The sequence below is a fragment of the Sinocyclocheilus rhinocerous genome, unplaced genomic scaffold (assembly GCF_001515625.1).
Source record: "Sinocyclocheilus rhinocerous isolate Xijiao unplaced genomic scaffold, SAMN03320098_v1.1 scaffold705, whole genome shotgun sequence".
In the NCBI taxonomy this organism is placed as follows: Eukaryota; Metazoa; Chordata; class Actinopteri; order Cypriniformes; family Cyprinidae; genus Sinocyclocheilus; species Sinocyclocheilus rhinocerous.
Genome location: NW_015630576.1, coordinates 641,195 through 652,807, shown reverse-complemented (window position 1 = coordinate 652,807; position 11,613 = coordinate 641,195). Strand labels below are relative to the sequence as shown.

General features: G+C 38.1%; 2 protein-coding genes across 2 annotated transcripts; both read left to right on the top strand.

Moving 5' to 3' along the window:
• Window positions 1-3,330: 3,330 nt before the first annotated feature.
• On the top strand, window positions 3,331-5,623 carry LOC107740672 (homeobox protein Hox-B8a-like). Its single transcript, XM_016553178.1, has 2 exons — window positions 3,331-3,907; window positions 4,692-5,623. Exons 1-2 carry the CDS (start codon window positions 3,484-3,486, stop codon window positions 5,003-5,005), a joined length of 738 nt encoding a protein of 245 aa, XP_016408664.1. The 5' UTR covers window positions 3,331-3,483; the 3' UTR covers window positions 5,006-5,623.
• Window positions 5,624-6,830: 1,207 nt separating this feature from the next.
• Window positions 6,831-11,180, top strand: hoxb7a (homeobox B7a). Its single transcript, XM_016553177.1, has 2 exons — window positions 6,831-7,530; window positions 10,408-11,180. Exons 1-2 carry the CDS (start codon window positions 7,107-7,109, stop codon window positions 10,665-10,667), a joined length of 684 nt encoding a protein of 227 aa, XP_016408663.1. The 5' UTR covers window positions 6,831-7,106; the 3' UTR covers window positions 10,668-11,180.
• Window positions 11,181-11,613: the final 433 nt, after the last annotated feature.

Genomic DNA, 11,613 nt, shown 5'->3' with positions numbered 1-11,613 from the left:
AAAAAAAAAAAAAAAAAAAAAATGAATCTCTGTAATTGAACTCCATGATCAGAAGCTTAAAGACTGTCAGTATCGACAACTATCAAAAGGAAAGGCAACATGATAATGGTGATGTTGATTACTAGTAGTATTTTTGTGATGCTTGTGATATAATAATACACAAGAACGTACCCCAAATGAAAAAGGAGAAGTAAGTATTATGCATGGAAATGTTATTTCGTGGACTGAATATTTTTTTTCTAACAGTGTGCATGTAGGCTAATTAAATATAATACGAGGCCGCTAGCACCAGCGTAGGCCTATTATTATTAAGCCCGTTGTTGTTATTAGTAGGTTTAGTGATGGTACTATTAATAGCGGTAATAGTAGTAGTTGTACATTAAAATAAAAAGAGTGTAACCCAAATAAAAATTGCATATCACGGACGGAATTCTATTGAGTCTTATTGTAAATTTTAGGGTTAACACTGTTTAAAATATTAACAAAATACTAGTAAGACAGAAGTAAAACGTTCTTTCATTGTTTTTTTTTTATGGTTTAACGTTAGTGTTAGGGTTACAACCCTATGTAAATTACTTTTCTAGATATGATGAAAAACACACAAGACTAGATCATACAAGGGTCGGTTTTAAATGGATTTCTTGTTATAGAGAATGAAAATAAGTACTTAACATCATTGAATTTGCACTTACTGAGCTGTTAATTCGCTCATTCTGTTTTTATGTCCGTTGTTTATAGAACCATTAGCTTTTGAACTTCCGTCTCATTACAGCTGCATTTGCTCATGGAGTAACACACAATTGCCGCTTGATGGCAATGTTGTTCCATCAAAAAGTGACTGGCTGGCCATCCTCCACCCCCAAACCGGAAACACTGGGGCCAAAACATTTGCAGACGTGCGGTATTACACTTGACTAAAGCAAGGTTCACACAATTTCCCCCTGTTACAGCGGAGCTTTTGAAAGAGACGAAGAACATTAACTTCAGAGGATTCTTCAATCTAAGTGATAAAGATCTTGAGAAACAAGTAGACCCTTTTTACCTTTTTTATCTAATAAATGTATCTTTAAATGTTAGGATACAAAAATATATCATAATCAATAATACATTTTTGTAGCTAATTCTGTTTAAACATTTAATCTTAATAAAATAGATTATTAAAAGATTTCAGCTCGGCTTATTAGAAACTAGGCTATTAGAGCAATTTTAAAATAAATTGAATCAGTGTACTTTATTATCTGCATCCATCATGAGACCCAAACATTTAGAGATGTGATGATTCAGTGATTGTTTAAAATGGTAATAGGACGATTATATGATTAAGTAGCATAAGTTATAAAGTCACCACACAAAACTTGGGTTAGCAAATGTTTTATTGACAGCAAAAAAACACATCACTTGACTACCGCTATTGCAGTGATTCAAGAAATTGTACACAAAAAAGAAACACACAAACAAACAAACAAACAAAAACATATAATAGTATGACGTTCTCTGACACCATTCAATTCATTATTAGATTCACTATATACCGACACATTTATGAATGCAAAATTACAGAAAATATTTACAATAGAATGCTTGTCATGCTTATGCATTATATTTTTACTTTTACATCAGAATTTAGCATGCGAAATTCTAGGTTTGACTAAAGCCGAATAATAAGCTTTGGTCAAACGGAGAGATTCACGCTTGGTGAACTCCTTGTCCTTGTTAAGAGATAAACGTTTAAGTGTAGAACAAGATGTGCGTGACTACCGCTTAAGACTAACTCGTAATATAGAAACATTAACATTGAGCATAACTCACGTGTTGAAATGTAAATATTCCGTATGACTATTCATATAGCTAGTCAACATAAAGCTTCAAAAGGATTCGTCACATTGAGGTAATGATTTGGGGAGAGACACAGCAGTAATTTATTACAGATGCAAATGAAGTTGTAAAATGACAAGCACCAACAGCATATGTGTCATGCAGATTTAAAAAATAGAGACCTTTTTTGTGCTTTAGGTGAGCATTTTAATTCAGTGTATGCTTACAAATGACAAATACAAATATTGGTTGTTACACATAATAAATGACAAAATCTTCAATTTTTAGAAAATATGAAAAGTTATATAATTCTATAATCATTTTGTAATTAGAATTCAATATTTTCATCCCAAATCAAAACGAATCCAGAAAGATTTTTAAATGGCTACAAGCACGTAAAATATATTGTTTGTTTACTCATTCATTTTAATTAATTAATTTACTGATTTTTGATTTTTTTACCATTAGAAAATTCCATGCAAGGTACTTTTCACCCCTCGGATTTTCTAGGTAATGTTAATCAGATTTACTCATGCTAAACACAATGGCAGACTGTATGAAAAACAAAACGAAAATGACAATTAAAGAACTTAATATATCTGCATGGATAAAATCCGGAGTAAAACATTTACAGCACCGGTCGTAGAACCTCATAAAAACCTAACAGCTTTTTGATGCTCTACGTCAACAACAAACAGTAGGGGCGTTTATTGCATTTTATAGTTTGTTAAACCATTTACAACCATATTTGCCATTGCACCTGACGTGCAGGTCCATTCCAACATCATCATATCTCTGTAAATATATTTATATAAATACAATTAGGCCTATCAGAATATTAAATATGACCACCTCGCTTATTTTCGATGCGCGCGCCTTGGTCGCTGCAGAGGATGATTTTGTAAGTTTAAGCGTTCTTATAAGGTTTATAGGATGTATTTAAACTGATGCCAATTAAATCGTGTACCTTTTAAAATTGGCCGTCTGGACCCTGACATTTAAAAAAGGAGACTCGACCTCGTTAGAGATTTGGAAATTAACGGGTAAATATGCACTTTAGGTTGTCTGTGATGAACATGCAAAAATCAATCTTTCAAACTGCAAAACGGCAGATTTCTCATTAACTTACCCGCTTGAACATATTAATGTGCATATTCTCCCCTCCTCTCTCTCCCTTGGCCCCCCTTCCCTCTCCTGCTCCCTCGCGCTCTCTCTCCCTCGCTTTCTCTTTTTCTCTCTTTTTCATTCACTCACTCCCTTCATATCAGAATCGCGCAGAGCGGTGTCCGTGTAGGGATGCGAGAAGCCAATGGAACGAAGATCCGATAGAAGATGCAAATGATCGTGAAAACACACAGCAAAATATGAAACTTCTCTTTTGCAGCCGAGTAAATCATAGAAAAACTGGTTGGGAACTGTCACCCTTCACTGGAATTGTGATGCTGGAACTCTACAGTGGAACATGCCTATGGAAGCTTTAGCTAAGTTGTTTTAACAAAGGTATACAAACGCAAACCGTTCAGTTTTTGGAAATCAAGGCTTGGCTGCTGCATTGTTTGTTACCTCAGTAACTGTGAAACTGATAACTCTCTGAAGCTACTGCGCTGATATAAAGACATTCAAACGCAAACTCTTGAACAAAATCAGCACCAACAACAACATCAAAAGATGAGCTCATATTTCGTCAACTCTCTCTTCACTAAATACAAAAGTGGAGACACTCTGCGGCCAAACTATTACGAGTGCGGATTTGCTCAGGACCTAGGGACGAGACCCACCGTCGTGTACGGTCCAGGCACCGGGGCCACTTTCCAGCATGCCCCTCAGATTCAAGAGTTTTACCACCACGGCGCATCCACGCTCTCTGCATCTCCTTACCAGCAGAGTCCCTGTGCAGTAACTTGTCACGGCGAGCCGGGTAACTTCTACGGTTATGATGCTCTCCAGAGGCAAACGCTTTTCGGTGCTCAAGACGCCGACTTGGTTCAGTATAGCGACTGCAAGCTCGCCGCGGGGGGCATCGGCGACGAGACGGACAACACAGAGCAGAGTCCGTCGCCCACACAGCTGTTCCCGTGGATGCGACCTCAAGGTGAGCCTCGGTAGACAGAAAAGCCGGCCAACTCGCGCTGTGTGTGTTTGTTGAAGTGACATAAACCTGGGTTAGCCACACGAAAAAAATCTCAGTGCAGTTTAGGTTTAGAATTGCATTTCCTGTGTGCACGAGGGGGGTGGGGTGGCAATAGCCGTTTTTATTGTTTTATGGTGTTCAAAACTTGTGAATCACTTTACAGTTTAATGACCCTGCCATAGAAAGACAGGAGAGTGGGAGAGAGGAAGAAGAGGGCGAGAGAAAAGCCCCTTCTCTTCTTGCTGTTTCCATGTGTGAGACTTTGCCCCACAGCTGATCTCTCACTTCTCACCCAGGTCAAAGTTTTACTGCAGCCTTTAACGACTTACAGTGAGCCCTGAGTTTATTTCACTACACAGTGGTCATTTCACAATGATTATGTCATTTATGGCTGTGCCTAATCCTTTGAACATGTGAAATAGTATAGACTGCTTTTTGACGACTCTATACTGCAGGGTTAGTGTTGCTCATTTCTGTGTATTAGTGTCGTGGTACTTATATTTGTAATGGCGGAGCTTTTACATTAATTACTGTGTTAGGCTGTGGGGAGTCTCCATGGTACACTAATAGCCTACCCATAAACTAATAATGTATCGCGATTAGCCTATGTACTGTAGACGTTCGTTTTGCGTGGAAGTTGCCTTTGTGGAATGTTGGTTCAAGAATATGTTTGAACTTGATTGTAAAATTACGATTTGGCGCGTATTGTGAGCTCTGTCTAACATCTGTAAACTTCTGCCAGTAGCTGCCGGACGGAGGCGAGGACGCCAGACCTACAGCCGCTATCAGACGCTGGAACTCGAGAAAGAGTTTCTCTTCAATCCCTATCTAACACGCAAGCGGCGGATTGAGGTATCACACGCTTTGGGACTGACAGAACGACAGGTCAAAATCTGGTTTCAAAACCGTCGCATGAAATGGAAAAAAGAAAACAACAAGGACAAGTTTCCAAGCAGCAAGTCTGAACAAGAGCAGATCGAAAAAGAGAAACTGGAGAAAGAACAGGCATCCGGAACACAGCCAGCTGGCGAAGACTGCGACAAGGCAAAAGAAATGTAAAGCGGATGCGAGTGTGTGTGTCTGTGTGTGTGAGAGAGAGAGTGTGTGTGTTTGTGTGTACGTGTGTCAGTCAATCAAAAAGGCAAAGAATAAATAGGGAAAATAAAACAGGACAATGACGAAGAGAATAACGGTGTTTGCATGGGAGGTTTGTCTCACAGAGACATTTTAATCAAGTCGAGTGGTTACATCTTTCATTCGAGGAAGGAACAGAAAAAAAAATTACTGGGACTAGACGAATGACTATACACTTAATGTGGTGACCACAGAACTTCAGGAAGACGAAGGACAAGAGGCATTTCTACTTTTTAACTGTTGTTCAGAGAGTATGATAGTGATAAAACTAGTCTCCTTTCTTTGTGAAATAATTATCGTGAAACTTAAGTTTCTATTGTTAGGATATTGTCATTAACAATTACCTTGGCAGCTGTATAGTTTTTAAGTTAAATGGTGCACTTTTAACTGTTCTCACTTACATGTTATGATGATGACGTAGAAATGAATGACTTCCAACAACATGAAACTGCCTATTTATGCCGTAGAATCTCTTTTTACACGTCTTTGGTTCTTCTTAAATCGATGGTATTTTTGTTGTCTTCCTTTCATGGGGTAAGCATGCGCACAGTGGATTATAAAAATGAATAAACATAATAAAAAATAATTTTGAAAATTATGTAATGTGACCCATGTTTACTATGAATCCAATTGTTGTCCTTCACCTTTACTGAAGTAGATGACTATATGTTTTGTTGTCATTCTTGACCGTATTCTAGTGTCTAAAACTGGAGGAATCCGGCAGAAAGTGGACACAATAAAGTTTACAAGCGACGGTCCCTGGCACCATGTATCCTCGCATGAAAGTGCGTATAAATAATACGCCAAATAAAAACGAAAACTCGTGGTTAATGTGCGGTTCCAAGGTCCGCTTCAAATCAAAAACTTTTAGGTTACCAGACAAGATGTTGTTTATGTTAAAACATAGGCCTTAATTTCAAAGAATCCATAAAAGCGCAAACATTGAATAGCACAATAAAATTAATGTTTACACATTTGTAAATCTCACAGAAAAGTCATGTAGTGTGGTCTGATGTTTGATATATAGTTAGATACGTGAACTAAAAGAGAGGCGGCATGTGAAACCACAACTGAAAACCCTCATAACTACTTTATCAGACCAACACTGTAACACAACACGATATAACACCCCACTAAACATAAACAGACTATGTATTATCGTGAATCTACATAAAAAAATATCTTAAAATGAAATTTCATCTTGCTGGTTTTTGTTAAATGTGGGTATTTGAGTTATGGGAGCACATCGTGTCAGGTGAATTACTGTCGTAAGAGTATGGGGGCTTCTCAAACATTCAGAGAGAGTAAGTTCCACGACAAGATTCAGAGCTCTGGCGTGAACATGTTTGCTAACTATGTACAGGGAAACTGTTTGGTGTGCACTGAACCAGTCCGTCGCCATGGAAATGGCTAGTTGACGGTGACTGTTCAAGCTATAGGGATGTTTTAAAGCAGAAACTAGTAAGGGCCATCATGCTCTTGACACGGGCACACTGTACAGACATTGCAAAAAATGCAGTAATGAAATTGGGGTATGCGCAGGAGCGGTGACAAGAGAAAATAGTGTTGAAAATCAATACAGAAATAAATAGGTTTCTTGTTATTTGTGTGGTGGCCTCTCAAACAGGAGGCACGTTCCTAAATCTGGACAACCTGAACTCATTTATAAGTTTGTACAACCCACAATTGTTTATTGCTTGGCACGGATTTAGGTGATTACAGAAACCTTCTCAATTTGTATGTTCTCCTGTGCGTTTGTGTTGACTGTAGATACCGTTGGCTGTAAGTGAATAATTTAACAAATTTATGTGGATGGTCAGCTGCAAAGCCTTTCTCCACATTAGACGGTGCTCTGGGAAGACGCACACCCATTGGATGATATTTCATCACGTGCTGCCCATCACGTGGCCCCAGAGGAAAAAGGGGTGATTTTTGGTGTAAATCTAGACTGTAATTCTGTAATATATCATTGGACCTCGTAAAACCGACACTAAAACTTCTTGGCATATAAATCACTTCTCAAATTATGAGTTCATTGTATTATGCAAACGCGTTGTTTTCCAAATACCAAGTGGCGAGTTCAGCCTTCTCTACAGGCGTGTTTCCCGAGCAAACTTCTTGCGCCTTTTCTTGCAGCTCGCAGCGGGCCAGCGGCTACGGCTCGGCTTCTACCGGTGCACCGGTCTCCTCTACATCTTCTGTCTCCCTGTCGAGCATGTACACGAACGGTGCTAGCCTTTCCAGCCAGACTCAAGGCATGTACCCCACTGCGTATGAGCTGGGAGCTGTTTCGTTGAACATGCACAGCTCTCTATTTGACCATCCGAGTCTACCCATGGTGAGCGCTGGCGATCTCTGTAAAGCGCAAAGCAGTGGTAAAGAGGAGCAGAGGGGCTACCATCAAAACAACGAAAACAACCTCCGAATCTATCCGTGGATGAGGAGCACAGGTCTGTGAAAACTGAATGTTTCTTAAGGACAGGGGTGTGCGTCTTTATGTCGGAGGGGGAGGGAGACAGGTTAAGGGGAGCGACCGAATCATTTCAAAAAGTGTTATTTTCCTCAGATCTTTTTTATGACTAATTAGTCGCCATAATTCAAGACACGCTAGTACGTAGTAGTTAGTGTTTGTGGAAAAGGGAGGGGACGGCATATGAGAGGTTTGGATGAATTATGTTTAGCTTTAGCAAATACCCAAGATTCTGCTGAGATTGTGTGTTATGATTGCATTGCTGCGTGTACACATGAATCCATCTTTAAGTTAGTATGTTGGCAATCACTGGCGTTAAAAACCCTCATGTTTTCGATATAGAGGGCGGGGCCTTGTATTTCTAGGGTATGCTACAGCTGCGCCGACCTTTGTTTTAAATTACTGTCAGAAATTTAACTGTGTCTGTGTGTGGACATGTTTGTGTTTTATATATGTATATGCTGTGCATGTATGTGCCTGCGTGTGTTGGAAATTTCACAAAACATAGGACTCAAGACATACGAGCCAGTTCCGCAACTAATTATTCGCTCAACAGTGGTTTTTAACAAATCGTCAACTTTTCGTAGGAATAGCACTTTTCTCACATAGCCACCACACGTCCCGGCTGACGTATTTGAAAAGGAGGTCGACAAGTTCTCTTTTAATGATTTTCTGCGGCCTCTCAAGACACTCCCCACGAGCACAGACGATCATATCAGTCAACTGTCAACCTGGGGCGCTTCTTCTCTTGTTAGCTCCCAGTGTAAAAATACAACAACATAAATAGTTTTGAAACGGATACCTCATTAGCAAAGTTGTTTACATTTACTGGCAGATAGTCCTTGCGCGCCTTTGGTGTATACATTTTCGTTCTGCGTCGTAGTTTTGTGTGAAATGCCAATGTCATTTAAAAATAATGCATGGGTCATAGTTAGCCTATCTTACTGTCGTTGTACAGAGAGATACGACATTTTAAATCATTTTCATTTGAATAATATCCGCAGCCAATCGACCTAATTTCGTTTGCAAACACGATTAAGTTTCTTTCAAATAGGGGAACTGTATTGCAATAATTTTATTTATTTATTTTATTATTTTAAGAAAGATCAGATTAGTCCACTGATGTCCTGCCATGTCTTCTGTAAAGGCCACATATTTGGTCTTATGATACGCCAAAAGTGGTGTAGACAGATGCATAGAAGGAAGTCGGGCCTTTCAACAAGTATGGGCTAAACACATATAATCACATACATTTTTACACATCAGACACATATGCTGGGCCTTGTACCTCCAACCACTGGGTTTTGTGTCTTTATTAGGCTATAGGGCCAGCTGCCTTTTCAGTTGATTTCGTGCTTTGATATTTCACATAGATGGTCTCTGTCCCTCGCTATCATTCAGGAGCCTGTGTACGTCAGAGACCCTGCACAGTGACCGAGTACAATGCTCTTCCTTGTTTTAACTCGTGTAAAAGCATTCGTTCTGCGAGGACACATAATTTATGCACTTAATTTATACCTCTTAAAGAACGAAACAGCTGTATCATTTTTATGGATTTCAGTACTAAACTTGTATTTCATTCTCTCGATTTCTCTCATCGCTTCTGCTTTTCACTCAAATTCTTTATGCTTTTGCACAGTTTGTGCGACTAGTATCAACAAGAAGTGACACGGTGTTGCCGACAAGACGGAAGTAAGATACAAACGACTGAAGAGTGCAATAAAAAAAGTTCAAAAAGCCCACGAACTCAAAGCAGTCCCCATTTGTCCACAGTCTGCTGAAAACGGAAACGCAGGGACAGCAGAAAGTCACTGACCGTGCATGGGCAAGGTTGTGAAAGTCTAGATAGATTTCTTCTCTTTAAACGTGCATAAAAGATGGATACTTTAAGTAGATGGCTTCTTTATCTAGATGGATAGACGAACACTTCAGCGCTTATGTGTAAGGGAACTAGATCATGTTGTTGACTTTGGTCATGTTTAGAAGGAAGTCTGAACGCCGGGGCTCCATTTGTGTCACGGGAGTGTGCAAGCCTGTGAATTTTCTTTCAGAAGGGGTATTTGTGTACTTTCATTTTGCTTTTGAATTACAGTCCACTTTTATATTTAAAATACATTTTACCTATGATTAGCTACTGTTGTGTGTCTTAACCTTAATATAGAGTTAAAACGTAATGCTTAAATAGTGGTCAAACGCATGCTTAAATTACATATGTGTGTTTCGTTTTGCTTTATTTTTACTATAGTTTGTGACCTAAATGTAAGCAATAAAAATACAAAAAATAATTTAGAAGTATTTAAAACGTTTGAGTTTGATGGACGCTTTATTAAATTTTTTTAAGTTTCAGGACTTAATAACTGTTTGTTATGTGATGGTTTTTCGCCTCTGTAAAAAGCTAAAAAGTCGCTTCTAAATATTTATAGTCACAAATCTCAATTTGTGAAAATGTGTTTGTATAATCACTGGCCGCTTTGTTTATGGTACGACAATAATACACCTACAAGCAGCAGCATGAGTTTTGATGACTCTTTTTTTCCCCCCAGTGTGCAATATTGCTGAAAATACTAAAATAAGTCGAATCTCTTTTTTTACATTCACTCATTGAAGTGTAAAGTTTTTACCTTAAATCTGAATGTTTTTTCGATCACTAGCTATATCATATTTAAATTATTTTTAATTGAATTATAAGTCATTCGTTTTCATCACACCAATGCGGATTCACCCTGGCTGAACTGATTTATTATTTTTTTTAACTACCGATAAAGATTTGAACACTTCATATTATTCCTTACTAATGTTGTCGGTATGCATATATTCATGTTTGTTGCTTTCTCATCCTCCTTTCGCATTTCCACAGGTGCGGACCGGAAAAGAGGCCGTCAGACATATTCCCGCTTTCAGACATTAGAGTTGGAGAAAGAGTTTCACTTCAACCGTTACCTTTCACGACGGCGGCGTATTGAGATTGCACACGCCCTGTGCTTGACCGAACGCCAGATAAAAATCTGGTTTCAAAATAGAAGGATGAAATGGAAGAAAGAGAACAAATCAATGGGCCACTGCTCTCCTGCTGCTGACCAAATCGGGGGCGACGAGGAAGAGGAAGATGATGAGTAGCCACGCAAGTGGAAAACATAAAAATAGACTTTAGACTATACTATCGATTCAACCTGTTTTATTTCGGGATGCACTGAGTTGGAAAAAAGACATGCTACTTATAATACTGTAGGTAAAATGTCACTGTCGTCTACCTATGTAACTTGTGTTAAAGGTGTTAATGTGTTAGACTGTACTATAGTAAATACAGTAATAAAAGTAATTTTAAAACGCATTTTAATATAGTTGTATACGTTTAATACTCATACTGTATATGTAGCCTAAATTATACATATGATTAATATTAGTGTTAATAATACTGGATCATATATTTCATATATTTGCGACTCACATATTTGTGACCTGTTACGTTCGGCCTAGTCACTGTGGGGTCAAACACAGAAGGGAGCAAGCTATTTTTAATGATTTCATATTTTGATATATCCCTATTCTGTATCTGTGTGTAAATATCTGTCTGCTTAAGCATTTTTCCCTGTTTTATTTTGCGCAAGTGTTAAAATAAACGAACTGTACAGCTGACTACAAGATGTTTGAATTTTTGCCTCTCGGGGAATTTTCTTTTCTGTGTTCTTTGCTTGTTTTTCGTTTCGAATCGAATTAAAACCACAATAATGTTGAGCAATATCCCTGAATGTGATAATACCACGAGCATGAATTTTAATATTTTTTTAAAGACCCATGCCTTTTTAAAATGTTGCCCTAAAAAGCACTCGAAAATCCGCCTCTGCTTATTGTTTTATATAACAACAACAATAATGATGATAATAATAATAATAATAATAATAATAATAATAATAATGATTATAATAAATAGAAAAGTAATAAAAACGGAAGCAACCTCGCCTGGATGTCTACTTTTACGGTTATTCCATATTAGTTAATTTCTATTCTCTATCAGTTTAAAACATCCTCGAAACAAGGTCTTTTTTTTTTTTTTTTTAAATTA